Raw genomic sequence first — 19,273 nt, forward strand, 5'->3', positions numbered from 1 at the left:
CACGCCTGGCAACTGAGCTGTTAGCAAGATGGTAGACGCGGTCATTTTTGGCCAGATGGTTATGCATCTTGAGTGCCTCCTATTAGATGAGCCAGCTGGCGACAAGAGGTTTCACAATGCCATGTGCTTCATGACGTTATTACTCGTACTTTCCTGGATTTTGACATATCCGAAAGGTGGCCTATTGCGACGGACCTATTGCTCCTTTCTTCGCATGTAGCAATCAGTGGTCAATTTATCATGGGTCTCTACGCCGATCAGTTCTTGTTGCAATGGGAAAGGTGCTCTTCTATTGCTTCGCTGGACCATAAAGTTTTGAACCATCACCAACACTTGTTCGCCACCTGTAACTTCTTGGCTGCCCCGCAAAAGAGTCACTGTAAGCAAACTTACTTCCGCTTACTTTACCCCAAACGCTCCATTCCTACGCGCGGTACGATGCCGGCAGAGCATGTCCGAAGAAGTTCCGTCTGGCATCACAGCTTCCTCAAAGAGGTGCTTGAAATTGCATTGGCAGTAATGTCTATGCACACCGCATTGGCTCTATATGGTAGATACAATCTTTAGCGCCCGAACTACCGTCTTTTGGGAAGACATTAAACAGCATTGTGAGGTTGCTTTCTGCTATGTCAGTAGTAGTCATTGGATGGCCGATAAATTTGATTTCGTTTAGCGACTAAACGTTGTTATGGTATTAGGTAAATGGTGTAGTCTTTGGCCGACCATCCTATCATACGGTCTGTACTTCCAAAGTACATGTACCAAAATTGGAACGATACAGATGTGATTAGCAAGGCACCTGCGCAAGGGTGACACCCAAACTCGTGAAGCGTTGCACGCTACTTTTTAAATGCATACGTATTTTGCGCATATGCGCAGCGACTAATTTTCGGTCTCTACGGCCATGCTGCATCTGCACTAACCATTGTCAACGCAGTAGAGTATGTCTGGCGGTTTATTGGCCTTTGCGCCACGAAAAACCATTAAAAAGGTAATCAATCAGATGCTTTTCATGCTCATTAGCTAGAGTTAATTTATAAAGCAACTCTTAATGGGAGTTTCGCAATGGATTTCATGTGGCGGTGGAGGCTGGCTTGGCGACGGTGGGGCTGGTATAAAATGTATATGCAAAAAAAAATATGTCGGAGTTTCCAATTTGCTTTGAAACGTAATAATCAATAATTATGAAATAAATGTTACGCCTTGTATGCCTAACTCTAAATGAAAAGAACTTCGCGTTTTGTTTTCTTCCAAATACGTACTTTTAGTTTCTCACGTAGCATTTTACCGACTCCTCGCTGTTGCATGGCGGCGGTAGTGAAAGTCGACGTCGTGATGCTTTACCACAGCCTGCGTGGAGACCGTCACAATTATGGATGAATATAAAATATACATTTCGCACATTTACCTAGAGTATACAACGTCTCTGCGTGCTGTTTTAACCAGTAACCTATAGCTGTTGTTTCGCACGTTACATTTTACCATCTCTACGTTGAAGGCCAGCTAGAAGTCTGCAGGGTTATGGCGGTGAAAGCTGATAGCGTTTTCCATGGAACGCCACCCACGCTGGAGCCCCGAAGCAGCTAGGGCGTCTCTGACAAAGTGCAATCGGCTTCGCGGTGACGAATGTTCATAATAACCACCGACAAATAGACGCTTATACACTTCCGAAGGGTGCGCCACGAAGTCTGGATGCCTGGGCTTACTCTTCGATACACATGTTATGGCGCCTCCTCGCAAGGTACGAACCTCTGCTGAAGAAGCGAGTCGCATAGAGCTGCGCGCGCGACTGCAACCCGGCAACGTCGGGCTCACCAGACTGCTGACCGGAGCCCGACTTGTTGCAGTGCAAGCCACAGCTCGCCGTCAACACCGGGCGGACGGTTCGGATCCTTCTCGTGAAAACGACGTGAACAGTCTTCGCCGCGAAGACCCTGTATCGCTTGGTGCCGGAAATAGAACTCCTATGGAGCTGCTTCAACTTGCTTACGCTGGGACATTGCTGTGTGTACCGCGAAGGCTTGTGACTTTTTCTTTCATAATTGGGAACAGAGCTTCCATTGCAATCAGCAGCACTAGATTTACGGCCACAACTTGACCAAACCACTTCTCCGTATTGTGTTAGTATATGCTATGTGTTTTCAGAGTGTCACTGCAACGCCCGTCATGATATAGGCCGTCGTTAATAAATTACATGTCCACATGGTCAAGAGACTTTGCCTGCAAATGTCGCATCTCAATACCTGCGAACCCAGACTGCGTCGTTGTGCAAATACACTGAAGATAGAGATAGAATAAAAAAAGCATGGGCCTCAGTCGAGAACTAAAAAGAGCGAGCGTAGATGAAAAAGAAAGGTGCAATTCTTGCCTATAGTAAGGGTACGGTCGTAAGCTATTAAATATATTGGTGGTTGCTCCAGCTTCGACCTTCCTTTTTCAGCGCATAACGATGTCACCAAAAACTTACATCTTTCCTTTGTAAGACATCTCTTGAACAGTATGCCATTTGCAAAGCACGTGTCAATTGCCGATTACCTTTGGCGCTTAGCGACGATTAGTTGGGCCGTGCCCAACATTGTGTTAGAGGGCGTCTTATTGGACAAGCGAATGCGCGGAGCAACAACGCCTTGCCTCCTTTAGCTCTGCGTTGCCTAAATCGAATATAAGGTTTATCACAGCAACAGGTGCACGTAAAACGGAGTCAGCACGCACATGAAATAATCAAAGGCTTAGTATTGTGCGAACAAGAACGCGCTCGTCCAGCAGATGTGACTAATGCCCTGTGAGGAAAAAAAAAGAATTGTTTTGCGAGTAGATTTATTCTTCGTTTTGTCCTGAATGTTCTATTCGCCTTGTTTTCTTAGTGGCGGGGAATATTTTGGGGCAATTCGCTTTTAAATTTGCGTAGACTTCGTGTCCTGCAGCTTTACCAGCTGCCTCGTTCTATTCTTTTACATTCGCATTGCAATCTTTTATGCCCGCTGCTACACCTAAGATGTTTAGACACGCTGGCCTTGCTGCCATTGAAACTGTTGCTGTCACGAAAGTGTTTTAAATCAGGAGATATATTTCCAGTTTCACAACACGAATAATTGGGTTATGACTTCCACCTCAATTGCAGCCGCCTGCACGCCAACTCGCTGGCTGCTGCTTTTTCGGGACCGACGGTGGTGAGCAAGAACTTCATGGAATCGCCCTATATTCAACATTTTTCCCACCCGTGCTCATCCGAATGGACGGAGCTGTGCTGGCACTCGACACAGGAACACAAGGTAGGATGATTCCACAAACAGCCGGTACTCGTGGCGCGTGTCTCACTGAATACTGTAAAACAAATGTACGCCCTTTGGGGCATCTCGAGTCACCGAACTATAATCGACATACTCGTAGTGATTCGGGCGAGTTGGTCTAAATTAACGGTGTGTATGCAGTGCAAAACACAAAAGTCCGGGAAGATATGAGCGTGGTTACAAAACAGCTGCTAGAGACACAGAAGGTGTGAGGGTTATAGAAAGCTGTGTCACATAGACGCGACAATATTGCAGGTAGAGAACCAGCAGCATCATTTTAAGATTACACGTATATAGCAAAACAATAACTGTCCAGAATGTAGTATATTATTGAGTACGCACGTAAAGAACAACAAATTATTTTGCGTGCAAGGTCACCGAGGGTTGATTTACGCATCTGTCGCCGTATATTCTGATACAGAACGCTTTGTCTTCATTGTGATGCCTATGTAGCATAGCTGCTTCTCCGAAATGTCTATTACGCCCGCCGCCGCCGCATAGGAACGCTAGGCGTCCTTCAACTAGTTAAGCCATCTTTATGCTCTCCCAAGCGGTCGTTAATACAACGCCTCTTTCGGCCGATTTAAGTACTGCCGCTGGCGAACGGAGCGCGATACATGGCCGGAATGAAAGAGCGACCGGAATCATACCGCCTTAATGTACGGCAGGGAGTGGAATAAGAGGCCAATGAGAAAAGCTGATATTTTAGTACAGTCCGCTCTAGTTTTTGGCCCTGGGTTAATTGTGCTATTCAGTTCATTTTATTGCGATAGCAATTATATGGACACACCAGTCACATTCCCGTGATCGGTGACCGTCGGAGTTGTCTTTGTCATGATGTTCCGTATGAAGTGGCCGCGCGCCGTATGCTGTAGCTGCGAGTTACAGCGCGTGAGCGTGAGCCGAGGGTGGTGGCTTGACCTCGCGCTCCCAAGTGAGGAAGACTTTAAGGGAGACGGGCACGGTGCGCGCCGTCTTCCACCGCGCACAAGGCGCCGCGGGGGGGGGGGGGGGGGCGAGGGGGTTCTACTGCGGCAGCGGCTGCGTAAGGCGCGGCGCTCATCTTGAAGGGGATCTGCGATAAGTCCGTGGAAACGTAGAAATAGCTCTATGTGACGCAGCTACTGTGCAGACATGTCCATCTTTCATTGTCAACAGATCAACGCCGGGGCTGTCAATATTTTCAGTATGGAATACAAACGTGCCCAACATGCGGTCCTTTTCAAGCAACTACTGCAGCATGATGGAGTGAGAAGTAAAATATAAACGCATGTACTAAACCGTCCGTGTTTTCCAGATGATCGTTCATCATTTCCAAGTGACCGTTTTTCACAGCCTACGCACTGTTACGCAGTTTTCATTCATCGCAAGATGAGCCTGCATGGTTCCGAAATTTCCAGAATGTTGTCGCCGATTCTAAAGCGAAAGGAATTTTATGCAATCGTAATTGCAGATTACAATTCATACTTGCGTCAGGATTCGTACTTGCATCAAAATAAGCTAACTGTGCTACCACGCAATATGTTGAATTCATTTTGTTTTGGCTAGGTTTCTTATTTACAATACTGTCGCTAAGGTAAGTATGTTTTGTACAGTGTCACAGCTGACCTAATGTATAGTTATTGTAATATTGTATTGACATTCTGTTTTTTCAATATCAATTCGAGCCACATTGTCATCGTGCCCATGTATGTGCATTCTCTGGTAGCATCTCTGGTGAGATGACAAGTATTGTTAAATATTGCGAATCATAACCGACTTCAATAATTAAACTGCGCGAGCAAACTGAGAAGTGGCGTAAATTCCCGGGAACACACAACAACCAGCGATTACGCGGGAATGCACAACGACTTGATCCGCAGACCTCAGTGCCACTTGTCTTTCGGGGCACCAGTACGTCCTACAGAAGACTAGATTCGGGACTAACAATTTGGCAGTGTTCTCTCCTTCCCCTCGCCCCTGTGTTGTTCACCGGCACCGCAATGACAAACGCATTTAAATATATTAAGGTGTGATGAGGCTGGCCTCGCGAAACGGGCCAAATAACTTGATACTACTAACGACACAAGCAGTGTAGCACTCGGAAATGTCTACGGTCTGTGAATCAACTAAATAAAAGCGAAAGAATGCTGGAGGGAAACGCAGTCGAGACTCGGAGCGACTCCCGCAGCTGCAGACCCGTCTCGGATTACACGCCGCTTAAGGGCGGAGGAAAGTGCAAGTGCGAGGGCCGGACGCTGTGTTCGGACTCAAAGAGAGTCATCAAGAAAATAAGAAAACTGGTATCTGTCGGGAAAATGGACTGCATCTATCAGTAGATGAAAACAAAAATTCACAAGAGTCTAGTTTGGCAATGTAAATTGCGACCTGAATGAAACACCCATAGAGTTTCATATTAGTATACCTAGAGGCAAATCTGGCGCTGTGATCGTTCAACCATCATGGGAATGATGGGAAGTACAGGCTTCGGATTGGCATTCTGTTTACTGGCGAACTAGTGTACAAGTATCTTTTTGGCAGTTTTGGTTTCGCTCCAAGCGCAATTGCTACAACCTGTACTGGGACAGTACAACGCAAAGCTCTCTGCCTTTGTTATGTTGCTCGGAGTGGCGATAGCGCACTGGGCCAGCGGCTGGGACGGTGCTTGTGTCGCGGTGTGGCGTCGAAGCCGTGACGAGAACGCGGAGGCATCGTAAACGTTGAAAGAATATGTTTTGAGCGTTTGGACCTTTGTTTGTTAAGTGTGTTAGGTTGGCACTGTAGCGTTACGTGCTTTATGAAACTTCAGAATAGAATAAAGATCTTGAAAGTTATTGTGCGCAACAAACAGGGACGAAGAAGAGAAGAAACACAAGGACGAGCGCTTTCTAACAACTGGTTTTATTTTTGAAGAACCACCTGCTTATATACCCACAGATCTGCGCGATCTAGTCAAACAGAGCACACCTATAGCGCATATAATACACACAGATCTGCGCGATCAAGTCAAGAGAGCACATTTACAGTGCATATACCACTTGTGATAAAAAACAAAGACGTGGACCAAAGCCACCCGGTCAACATAAGAACAGCAAGGTGCATGAAACATCCGCTTATGATAATATGCGTTAAAGATGTGATGATAGAAGTGAATTTTCTTTATCCAACAACGAAACCGATGGATGGCTGATGCATTTTTCTTTTTGTTTTCCAATCCAGTGCGCTTCTACAATTTCTCTCGCGGTTTGATTCCTGTTCCTATACAAAATGTTGGTGCTACTCAGACAAGGGGAGCAATCATGTTCTTGGCAATGCATTGCCAAATGCGTGCTAGGGCGACCTTTCAGACTGGACAAGTGTTCCCTTGTGTTCTTCTCTTCTTCGTCCCTGTTTGTTGCGCACAATAACTTTCAAGATGAATTTGTTCCAACTAGGCCGACTCGCAGTCTTACTTCAGAATAAAGATGGCACTACTGATACAATACATATACAGTTGTACTTCAAGTGGCTTGACAATCAAATTTTGCTGAGGGCTTCATTATGTGCTCGTTTATGTGCTCATTAAAATGCGTGTTTTAGGACTTTGAGAACACAGACTTACTTGTGGTAGGAAAGATAGCTGCTTCCTAGCTGTAGTCTAGTGTCGCCCAATGGGTACCCGCAAAGCCACGCTGTAACGCTTCGGAAGCGGTACGCCAATATAAAATATGATGGAGCATACTCGTAGGAGGCCACTAGCGTCCTAGCTAGCACTGCAGCAGATGTGCTTAAACGTACTTGAAGACGTTCAGCAATCGTGACAGCCGACGCAACCTTTTCGAAAGAGCGAGAGAGTTCGCAAGTGCCTGTCGTTTGCGAGAAAAGTCTCGCGTTTGCAGCGAGCAAGCGTCGTAGCAGACGACACTTTTACCATTCCGCTCAAGGGCGCAACGCTTTGTCAAAATACAACATTTTTATTTCCAGAAATACTTGATGAGTATTTTTATATAAGTACATGCACGGTTGTTTTGCTGTTGCAAAAATGAATAAATAATTATTCTTTGGCGTTAAATTGGGAACAGAATCGCACAAGTATGCATACCCTGATGTGTCCTGGTGACAAACCATAGTAAACCATGCTTCCATCTCAAAGTCATATAAAGTTTATGTAGCGTGTTGTACATTATATAACATACTGCAGAAATAAAATTAAATTTTACGCGATAATATTTGAGTATGGCTTTGTTTACTGCGCCAGAAGCAAACGCCACTAGTTTAAAGGACGAAGTCAATCCGAAGCCTGTACTTCCCATCATTCCCATGTAGGTTGAGGCAACGCTCATGAGAACCCCCATAGACACTAGCGCCACATTTCCCTCTAGGGTATCTTTAGAAACTCTATGGAAACACCTAAAGCAGCTTGATGAAATGTGCCTTCAAACACCGTTCTTTGGAAACATCTCAAGGGCGGTATTCCCAGAGAAATCTTTGAAAAGGACCTAATATGAACGGTGGTATGAGTGCAATGTTTGTTTTCCCTGTTCCCCTCAACTCATCGGTTGTTCGCTGGGGTGGCGTCGATATGTCACAGCGCATCACATGACGCCATCCCTCAAGTTGGTTAGAAAACGCGGGAAAAGGTGGATTTCGATAGCCGCAGAAAAGATTGTAACGTTACACGTTACTATATGTATACATATATATATATATATATATATATATATATATATATATATATATATAGACGAGAAGAGAAGGGGTTAAGCGAGGGTACCGATTTTTATTAGTCATATCATAAGCCAACAAACACTGACGCCAAGGACAACATAGGGAAAGTTACTTGTGCTTAAGCACAAGTAACTTTCCCTATGTTGTCCTAGGTGTCAGTGTTTGTTGGCTTCTTATGATATATATATATATATATATATATATATATGCGACTATATTTAATGATCGCTTTGTTAGGCACAATCAAAACAGTTCATCTGGGACATTGTTTAAGATGAAGCCTGTTGCTAGCCCCTTTTCATTATTTCTTGAGCCTGTCTCTGAACATGAAGTTTTCTTGGCTTTTATGTCTCTAAGAAATAGTTCCTCATGTCATTTTGAAGGCATGCAGATTAGACCGGTACAGCACGTGTTAGATATTGTCACACCATACCTCACATATATAATGAATTTATGTTTGTCCAGTGCAACTTTTCCGAAAACAATCCAACTCGCTAAAGAGAGTGTTTTATTTAAGAAGGGAGACAGAAATTATATCCCAAATTATAGGCCTATATCCATATTGCCTATCTTTTCTAAGGATTTGGAAAAAATCTTACAACGCCAATTTAATAATTTTTGCCGGAAGGACAATATAATATCCCCTGCAAAATTCGGCTTCAGAAAGCTTAAATCCAGCGAATATGCATTGTGGGAAAAAAAGGAATTCATTTTATGACAGTTCGAAGAAAGAAGACTTGTGCTTGGCGTCTATGTGGATTTTAGCAAAGCATTTGATAATATTCACTATTTAACATTGATTGAAAAACTTGATAGCTATGGCATTCGAGGTCATGGTTTAGCACTAATTAAATCTTACCTAGCAAGCAGACGGCAATTTGTTCAGACAGATACGCATTGCTCAAGTATGAAGCCTATTTCAAAAGGAGTTCCGCTGGGAAGTGTTTTGGGGCGCCTTCTTTTTAACGCCTATATCAATGATGTAACGAATATTTACCTAAACGCGAAATATGTCCTGTATGCTGATGACGCCAGTATATTTGTTTCACGAACAAACTATACAGATATAGAATATGAAACGAACCTCATACTCACTAAGCTGAGGGACTGGTCAATAATGAACCAATTAGAAATAAATACAAAAAAAACCACAGCTGTGCTCTTTAGACCTAAAATTAAGCCAGGTATTTCTTATATTAACATTATGTACGGGGAAAAACGATAGAAATGGTTACTAGCATGAGAACTCTCGGCGTAACGTTTGTGAGTATATGCTTCGGGACGAACACATTGACGCAGTCACAATCCAGTTATCTAGGGTCATACGCATGACGTGGAAATGTAAATCACTATTGCCGTTTAAAGTTAAACTTCTCATTTATAACTAGCTTCCTTATTCATACCTCTATTATTGCTTATTGGAATGGGGTACAACTAGCTTTGTTAATTTGCATAAATTTCTTGTCTTGCAAAAGAAGCTTGTTCGGCTGCTCTTTAATGTCCCCCACAACTCCCATACTATAAACTTATTTCAGGAAGCCAACATAATTTCTGTGTTAAAGTTATACCAGTACAAGTCAACAACTTCATTAAGGCGGGAAATAAAACTGAACTGCTCCTTTCTACTAGAACTTTTTAACCTTGAACTCAATGACAAATTTTATGTTACCTGTCCTAAAGAGATATGGCGGGTGGTCACACCCAAAAACAAATTATTGAAGGGAAAAGCTGTCATACACAATGCCAATGCTTCTAAATAAATGTAATAATCTAGGCGTTGATGAGCAAATAACGGCCCAACAACTGAGAGACTTGTATGTGCAGGATCTTTAAATTACTGGTTATGTGTACATCCTCTCGGCTAGTATGTATATAAAGTGTGTATACATGCTTATGTATATATATGTGTGTGTATATGTATCTCTATGTACGCGTATATATATATATATATATATATATATATATATATATATATATATATATATATATATATATATATATATATATATATATATATATATATATATATGTATATATAGCAGCTTCAGATACGAGTGATATATATTTGAGGGTCTTCTGGCAACATTTAAATACAATAATTAATGTCTACCGCGCATGCATACGCACGCATGCACGCACACACACACACGCATACACACACACACACATGTAGTGACGTTAAAGAACTCAGTAGCAATACTGTGAAAGAGAAAACTAGCTTTTATTGGGCGAACCTGTGCCCACAAAGACAGGCTACATACACTTAAAGCACAACGATAGCGGCGAACACAGTCGGCGATCGTCGAAAATCTGATCAGTGGGTCAAGCGCGTCGGCTTTTATAGATCAGTCGTCGAATGTTCCAGAGTAACCGCTTGGACCCGTGTGTCTTCCACAAAGTTCTACACTATTCGCGTCGCGCATACATGCAATCCGATTACACAAGTTGCGGGGAAAGACAGTGGATGGAGCCATCGATAACATTCCAGAAACTTCTTTCACATGCAGGCGCGTCCTGCGCTGTGCAATAACATTTGTTACGTGGTGAGAAGCGGTCGCCCGATAAAGATAAAGAAGTGCACGTGTCATTATATATATATATATATCTTGTAACGGAAGGCCACTGTCATTATCATGGTGTACCACCTTTAATCACGCCTCAGTTCGTTCTCAGGTGGCCTAAGGTCGAATTGCCAATGGTATTAGATGTCGTTATATATATATATATATATATATATATATATATATATATATATATATATATATATATATATATATATATATATATATATATATATATATATATATATATATATATATATATCGCAAATGATGAGATATTTATCTGCCAAAAGGGCTGCATGTAACCTTTATATTTCCACCTGCGTGTGTCAATACATAGCGTTTTTTTTGGTGGGGGAAGTGGGCATAAATGGCAATGTCGCATTTGGTCCTATATTATACGGTAATTTATCTGCAATATTCGTACTTCATTCGGCAATTTCGCGATTCGAGCACTCCTACTTAAAGTCAGAAACAAAAAAATTTATGGTTGATGATATCTATGTGTGTGTGTGAGTGTGAATGATATATATATATGTATATATATATATATATATATATATATATATATATATATATATATATATATGTGTGTGTGTGTGTGTGTGTGTGTGTGTGTGTGTGTGTGTGGGTGGGTGCGTGTGTGTGTGTACGCGCGAAGGTTGTAGGATCGAGGTTGCTTCTTCATCCACCCTTATTTCGATTAACTTGTCGTTTATTTATTTTACTGCTTAAGCACAAGTAATTTCCCCTGTGTTGGCCTTGGTGTCAGTGTTTGTGGGCTTCAAATGATATGACCACACACACACGCAGACACACACACACACACACACACACACACGCGCACACACACACACACACACACACACACACACAAACACACACACACACACACACACACACACACACACCCACACACACACCTGTGATATGCGTGATACGCCTGTGCCAAGCAGGGTATCACGCACGCACAGCGAAATATCAACACATTTCACTCGATGACAGCGAGCAGTCGCTGTTACAGCGCTGGCGTGATAAAGAGCGATATTCATGACATTCATTCGTTGATATTCACTGCGACAACACCTTTCACGGCCAAATAAATTCAAGCAGTCCTAAAAGTATTGGGAACCTGAATTGAGGTGCCTTGAATGACAGACCAAGTAGCCTGAATCAATGCCTAGATCAAGTTAGGAAAGACTAATGCGACGCGTAGAGGTGGGGAAATTTACCAGCTGGAACCGAGTAGACCCCGTGAGCTATGCACATACAGGTGATGAGTGCCCCGCAGAACCAATGTGGCCTAGACTGCAGCTATATACGCCTGTAGTTTTCGGGGGCCCGTGTGGAGAAGCAGATGAAATAATTCGGCTGCTGCGGAGCCATCGGTTTGCATCAATGGATACTGCTACGTCCTACACGAATTTCCAGTCATGACGTGTGTTCAGGCAGTTCAGACAAACGGTACGATCGCGCCTATCACCCGTCGTTTGACGCGTGCCCGCCCGGCTTGCTGGATACGACGATACAGGCCAGGTGGGCCTGGCGTGCGAAAGAGGGAGGGGCACGAAGCTTCGCCCATATCCAGCGCCACTGCAGGTATGCCCTGAAGATTTCCTATGCTCCTCAGAAAGTATGAAACAAACATCCTTGCACGACGCAGCTTTGTTTTACAGGAATATTATCAATGAACATGCGCCACGGCGAGTGACAAACACTTCACAACAGCATGCCGTCCTCTGACGGCTTTGATGACGGTCGCCGATTGAACCAGTAAGCCTATAAGCGAGCTCTCTGTAAATCAGTAAGCCAGCTCGCTGACCATTGTAGCCGACGGCGTTAGCAATGTCGCCGTAGCTCGTCTTATAGAAGGCGTATTTTTACGAACAATGTTAACGTATGATAAATACAGCTTGTCTTCCAGGTGCAATCAGTGTGAAGAACAAACGTGTAACGCAAGCGAGCCTCCTGGCTCAGGTGGTCGGTGTGTGCGGTCCGAATGCGAGACCAATTGACGAGATGCCCTCGCATCACGGCTTTGAATCACGCGAGTGTTTTGGTACCACACGCTGCTTTGCAGAACCGGCGGACTTTCAACACTATTTTGCTAGTCACTATTTCGCGTCGCAAACAATCTGTAGCTATTTTTTTGTCTCGGCGGTAGGGTGCCGTGGAGTACTGACGTGCGATACATGGGCTCCTGCTTTTTGCGCCCATTTCTACAGAAAGGTCACTCACCCCTGTCACTTTGCACGTCAGAATAGGTATAGTAGAAGGAACCGGCCAATACCACCCACTTTAAATTGAGTGCGATTTTTATCAAGATTTCGAGCTTCATCTTCACCGCGCCTCAATTGCTAATCCTAACGCCGCGCGAGACCACACCGGCCCGCCGGGGAGTGCCGCCGTTACGCGTGCAACAGGCGCGCGGTGTGCGTGAAGGGACGACGACAGCGCTCGGTGCCGCACATGCAACAGGCGTTGCGCATGCACTGTGAGCCGAAGAGGAGGCTCGGCGCACGCAGGCGCTACGGCTGACAGGCAGACCGTGAGATGAGCCAAGAAACAACCGCGACGGACGCAACGTCAAGCGAACGACAAGAAGAAACAAGCGCAATGCATACAGACTCAGCGGAAGAAGCCAATGTCGCGCAACCTTGTACCTACCATAAAAACAGCGGCAGAACTATAGACCTCAACCACCCATGGCTGACACGGGAAAGCAAAGGCAAGAAGGAAATGGCGCGCATCAAAACACCGCAGCGACCCAATCCACACAACAGCCGGCCATGCCGGCGCCGCCGCGCAAATCCAAAATGCCAGTGCTACATTTGGGCGACATCAAGAGTGTCTACTACCCACAAGCTTGCCTTGAACTCGCCGTATGGTCCCTCGTCGTAGTCACTCACGCAGACGGAAGGGCGAGCGGAATATTGCAAACACATCCACGTCAACGTGCGAGTACAAATGCAAAAAGAAGAAAACCTCGTCATTGCAAGTACAGCAAAGAAGAATTAAGCTCAAAACTTAGCCAAGGTCACTGACATACAGCTTGGAGGCAGCACTTACAACGTAAAAGCCAACTCGCGTCTACCCGAAGATCTTAACAAAGGTGTTGTCTACGGAATCACGCCTGGGACCGGCAGTGCGTAGTCAATGGATGAAATTCGAGTGCCAGCGCCCTATGCAGTCCTCAGCGCCCGCGTGCTAGGGGAGTCCACGGCAACGGTCATCTATTTCGACGGCCCACACGCCCCCTACAGCATCATTTATCAGAGCGGTGACTACCGATGCAAGCCCTACTGCAAGTCAATTCAGTATTGCCGAACTTGTGGCAACCTCGGACATCGTCAAGATGTTAACCCAAAACCAACCCTAAATTTCTGCTGCAAATGAGGCAAAATAAACCAACTCTCGAACCATGACTGCCAACCCATACGGAAGATTTGCGGGGAAGGACCCGAAACGGCTGGGAAAGAATGCAAGAAAAAGCTCGAGCCTAACCTTGCCACCTTACCAAGCAAGACAGCATTAGCAAAAGAGGATCCAAGAACCAGACAGTCGATGGAGCTCCAACCGTGATGAGTTTCCTGAACTAGGCGCTGCCAATGGATACGCCGCCATCTCAAGTAACGCCTCCTGATCGCGGTCGGGTTCCCGAAAACTTGTGAATTAAGCCGAAGTGGCTGGCAGCTATGGCTGTGCCAGCGTCGGATCAGCAGAAGCGGTAGCCGTAAGAGCCCTCGAGAGAAATCTCCAAAACCAACAAAGCCTCATAGACAGACCATTCCAAAGATGCAAAGAATACGAACATGGAAGCCAGCAACCATATGCAACGCTAACCACGAAGGCATTTAATTCTGCGATCGAAGGTGGAGCTCAAAAGCACCTACTGGCCTTCGAGTATATCTTCACAAAGAGCATCCTCGCCATGCTTCAAAACATCAAGGCTTCGTGATAAAATTAAGAAGATAAATTTCTCTTCTCTGCTAATTTCTCTGCATCGTGATGAAATTAAAAACATAAATTTCTCTGACGTACTCACTGCAGAAAACAATACCGAATGTGACAAGCTACTGAAAACCCTCTCCCATGTCATCTCTGAATGTACAACAACCAATCATCACAGGTACGAGCAGCCGTTGTGTCCATCGATGACTAAGACTATATTAAGCGCCATTAAGGAACGAGACACTTGGTATCAGAAGTGGAAACAGCAAAGACATAATATGTACTATTTACAGCAGTTTTGTAGCTCGCGCAATTTTGTCGTTGCAATCATTCGTATAAGAAAAAAAGAGTTTAATGCGCAACTGATCCGTAAGGCTCAGGGTAATTCTAGAAAGATGTGGGACATTATTAACAATGTAATTAGTGCACTTGTGAAAAGGCACATTGCTCCTGACCGAATTGACACCGAAAACGTTGATGAGTTTAACACATACTTTACCAACGTTGGGCCAGTTCTAGCTGACTGTATAACTCATCAGACATGTGATGTTAATTACCCGTTATTATCCTGTACATTTTGCCTTAAACCAATAGAAGATACTCTAGTACAAAATATATTAACCGATATGAATGCTAACAAGGCGGCTGGTCACGATGGCATTACTGTAAAAGCTTTAAAGATAACGTTGACCTCCTCTGCCCTGTTCTTACAACCATATTCAATCTTAATATCGCACGCGGTACATACCCTGAAACTCTAAAGATTGCTAACGTATCTCCTAGATATAAATGTGGTGATAATAATGACCCTGGAAGTTATCGACCAATTTTGGTTTTGAGTGTTATTATTACCGTGTTTGAGAAGGTTATTTCTATTCAATTGAAAGAGTACCTGAGCACAAACAACATTTTAAATGAATCTCATCATGGCTTCAGAACCGGTCGCTCTACGTCCTCAGCAGTACTAGAGTTGTCGCAGCATATAAACGAAGCACTCCATAGTAATGAATTAGCCTTAGTAATATTTCTAGACCTCAAGAAGGCTTCCGATACAGTTATTCATTCCATACTACTAAAGAAACTTGAATACCACGGTTTCAGTGCCAGTACTTTCAATTTATTTTCTAGTTACTTAACCAACCTACAGTAGTTTGTTAAAATTACTAATTTTATGTCTTCGTGTTCTTTTGTTAAAACTGGTGTGCCACAGGGGTCTGTCCTATGAGCAATTTTATTTTCTTTGTATGTCAACGATTTTCCTTCAATTCTCACAACTGCCAAAGCTGTCATGTACGCGGACGATACTGCACTAGTGTTTACTGGCAAAACACTCCACGAAGTAATACAGATTGCTAATAAAGAACTAATCTGTGTTTCATCGTGGTTTGGAGCAAATAAACTTACACTCAACAAAGCTAAAACTCACTACATGATTTTTCATTCTAGGCATAGTCATGTTAACAGTGCACCTCCGCAAATATATCTTGATAATAGCATTCTGGAACAGGTGAACACAATTAAATATCTGGGCGTGACACTACACAGTAGCTTAAACTGGAAACCACACATTGATAATGTATGTTCGAAGCTAGCGTCAGCGTGTTATGGGCTCTTAAAGGCGAGGGCATGCTTCGATATTTCGATACTGAAAATAATCTACTTTTCTCTCTTTCATTGTCATATGACATACTGTTGCGAATCATGGTCGGCCACATTTAAAACATAATTGAATCCAATTTGCGCTTAGAAAAAAAGAGCGGTGTGGATAATGACATTTTCTAGTCCATTCGAATCCAGCAGTCATTTATTTTGCAGGTTGAAAATACTTCCCTTTACCCTATCCTCCGAAATGAAAGTTGCTATTTTAGTGAATAACATAATATGTCGCAATCACTCATTGTCGTTTAGTATATTTGTGATTTCTACACGAAACACTAGACACGCCACTAACATAAATTTCCATTTACCAGTTACCCGAAACACATATGGTCAAAGACTAATTCAGTATCATGGTACAAAGATATGGAACGCCTTACCAAAAGAAGTGAAGAGTGCCAGTAACTTTTTATTTTCCATAAAATGATTATATCTCTCAAAAATTAGTTAACAATGTTGCTTTGTCTTTGTGGTGATATTTTTTCAGTAATACTATTCTATTGTTGCACTGATGTATGTTTTCTTTTTTCCCTCTTGTTTCTCATCCTGTACAATTATGTATAATCAATACACATTTGTTCATCACTGTCCTGATCGCCGCAGCACAAACGCATGTATACCACATGGGCCCACACTAGCCTTGGCTATGGGCCCAACAGTTGTTTGCTTATGTTGATGTACAAATTTGTGATGAAATAAATCATGTCTAATGCCTAAAGGCTATTCTCACGAAGATTGCGACCCTTACCACACCTGTAACCACCATCGCAAATCAAGTCACCATTCTTCTAAGCTAGGTCACCTGCCTAACAGCCCAGGTCAACAATTTCATAGCACACGGAAAGAACAATTACATCACCATGTCGACATCAATTACATCACCATACCTCGACTGCCTTCTTAACTCCACCGAGCAGAGTAGAAAGAAGGCTAGCACGAACAGTCGCAATGCCTCCCGCTCGGTCTCACCCAGCCATGAAGCTGCCTGTGAAACTAACGAGCCTCATGATGGCAACACCTAAAACCACAACCAAGAGCCCGCAAAAAATTTTGCGCATCCGGCAATGGAACTGTCCATCCTTCCGTCCCCGGTATGCAAACCTACAAGAACTCGTCATACTGGACCACCCTGATGTGTGTGCCATACAGGAAACCAGTACCCACAACGCTTGACTTCAAGGATACACCGCTCGTACGCAAACCCAGCGCACAACCACTGTAACCAAGAAAATTCGCAGAACGCAAGAACACGAAATAGAAGACATCCCCATCGAGCACACCTCAGTGGCGATCATACCAGACAGAAAAACGCAGCAAAGCCTCTTTATCGCCAGCATATACAGCCCTCCTCGGGATCAACTTCCGGAATTCGACCACTTTGTCCGTGAACTCAGGAAACACACGAAGAGAGATCAAGTTGTCATAATGGGAGATTTCAACGCCCCACATACAACTTTGGCTTATCCAAACACCACCAAGAAGGGAGCCCGAGTGCACGACACTGCTCAACAACACAGGCTGACCCTCTAGAACGACCCACTGCAGGCCACGAAAGTTGGAAACTGTTTCCAGGGACACAAACCCGCACCTTACGTTTCCAGCTTACGTCGACTGGGCCGAGTGAAGTCGACTCTCGCAGACGCTGGGAAGCGACCACCCCGTTATCCAAATTCACATCGCGCATAACCGGAAATTGACCAAGACTGCAGTTGTCAGACTAACAGACTGGGAGTCCTTCTGAGACAACCTCAGCGGCAACGCAACAATCGACGACATCGACCATTGGCTCAAGGGCCTTCTCATCAGCGCAGAACACCACACCAAGAGCATCCAACTAAGAAGCAACACTCCCGCAGTCGACCCAGATCTCCTTCACCTCTGGGAGGCCAAAAGAAGCCTCCTCAAGAGGTGGAAGTGTCAAAAGCTCAATAGAAAACTTAAGTAACGAATCGCCCATCTCACCATGCAGGCCCATGATTACGCGGAGCAACTTAGCAGACAATATTGGCACACCTTTTGCAACAGCATACAAGGGACACTCAGTAGCAAGAAAATCTGACATCTCCTATGCGCCCTCTTAGCTACCGATCGCACCAAAACGCAACAGAGGCAAGATCTGCACAGACTAATCCACAATTACGCTGTGTCGGAGCGTGATCTCCTTCGTCAGCTTCAGCACAAAATTAGCAGCGACGAGCCCTCTTCAAAGACGTACGATGGCGCACCAAATCCAGATCTCAATCGACCATTCACCCAGGAAGAGCTCTACACAGCCTTAGCCAAACTCACTAGAAACACCAGTCTCTACAAGGACAGGATAACTAATAAGCTCCTACGCAACTTCTCGCAATAGGTCACTACAGCATTGCTACTGTACTGCGACTACTGGGAAAAGGGGGACATACTAGCAGTCTAGAAGCGTTCGGAGGTCGCTATGATCCAGAAATTCAACAAACCACTTCGCATCGAAGACTTCAGTTAAGTTTTCTTCGTGATTTGTTTGTTCTTTTCTCCTTGAAGTCGACCAAAGTCTCTTCAAGGTGTTTATCGGCGTTGATGAAGCAGGAGGCAGGTTGGAGGTAACAAAACTTGAAGATATATTGTAACGGAAATATTTACACAGTCAAATACAGAGTTAGCAAAAGAACACTGATACAAAACACATAGGTAAACAGCGCCTTACTCTTCTACTTTCTCTTAAGTTAGAGCCTAGGACAACTGTCATTACATACGACCAACCGAGTCTCACTGTTCTACCACTAAGTGGTTACGGCCCAGACTAGCGTTGCATCGTACGGAGTCTTACTGTTCTATCAGGTTTAGTGATTACAGCCTAGACTGAGGAACAAGCACCTCGTCTCGGTTGTTATAGGGGAAAGAGACAAAGAAAAAGGGCGGTAGGGTCGTTAGCCCATCCCACGGAAGCAATTGCCAATGAGAGTTGACAGTTTCTTAAGCCACAACCCAAAGGGATGGGCTTACTCTCATAAGTGAATCTATTGGAAAACCACCCTGTTTTCCCTCTTCCCACATCTTCTTCTCCCCCTCCTATTTCCACGTGGTCAGTGACGGCCTCGTCAAACACGCCAGGCCTGCATGATTTATTGAGGCCATCTCGCACCTCAGCGG

General features: G+C 44.2%; 1 protein-coding gene and 1 non-coding gene across 5 annotated transcripts in view; both read left to right on the top strand.

Moving 5' to 3' along the window:
• LOC135919576 (homeobox protein Hox-C4-like) overlaps positions 1-19,273 on the top strand; it is a 95,493-nt gene that overhangs the window by 44,130 nt on the left and 32,090 nt on the right. For all 4 annotated transcript variants that reach the window (XM_070523102.1, XM_070523105.1, XM_070523103.1 and 1 more), the window contains one exon: positions 3,122-3,272. In XM_070523102.1, coding sequence (XP_070379203.1) covers positions 3,122-3,272 — 151 coding nt within the window. The remainder of the gene's footprint in view (positions 1-3,121; positions 3,273-19,273) is intronic.
• Positions 742-844, top strand: LOC135919598 (U6 spliceosomal RNA). The gene has a single exon (XR_010570020.2). It is a non-coding gene; the product is annotated as a U6 spliceosomal RNA (small nuclear RNA).

This window comes from Dermacentor albipictus, chromosome 8 (assembly GCF_038994185.2).
Source record: "Dermacentor albipictus isolate Rhodes 1998 colony chromosome 8, USDA_Dalb.pri_finalv2, whole genome shotgun sequence".
In the NCBI taxonomy this organism is placed as follows: Eukaryota; Metazoa; Arthropoda; class Arachnida; order Ixodida; family Ixodidae; genus Dermacentor; species Dermacentor albipictus.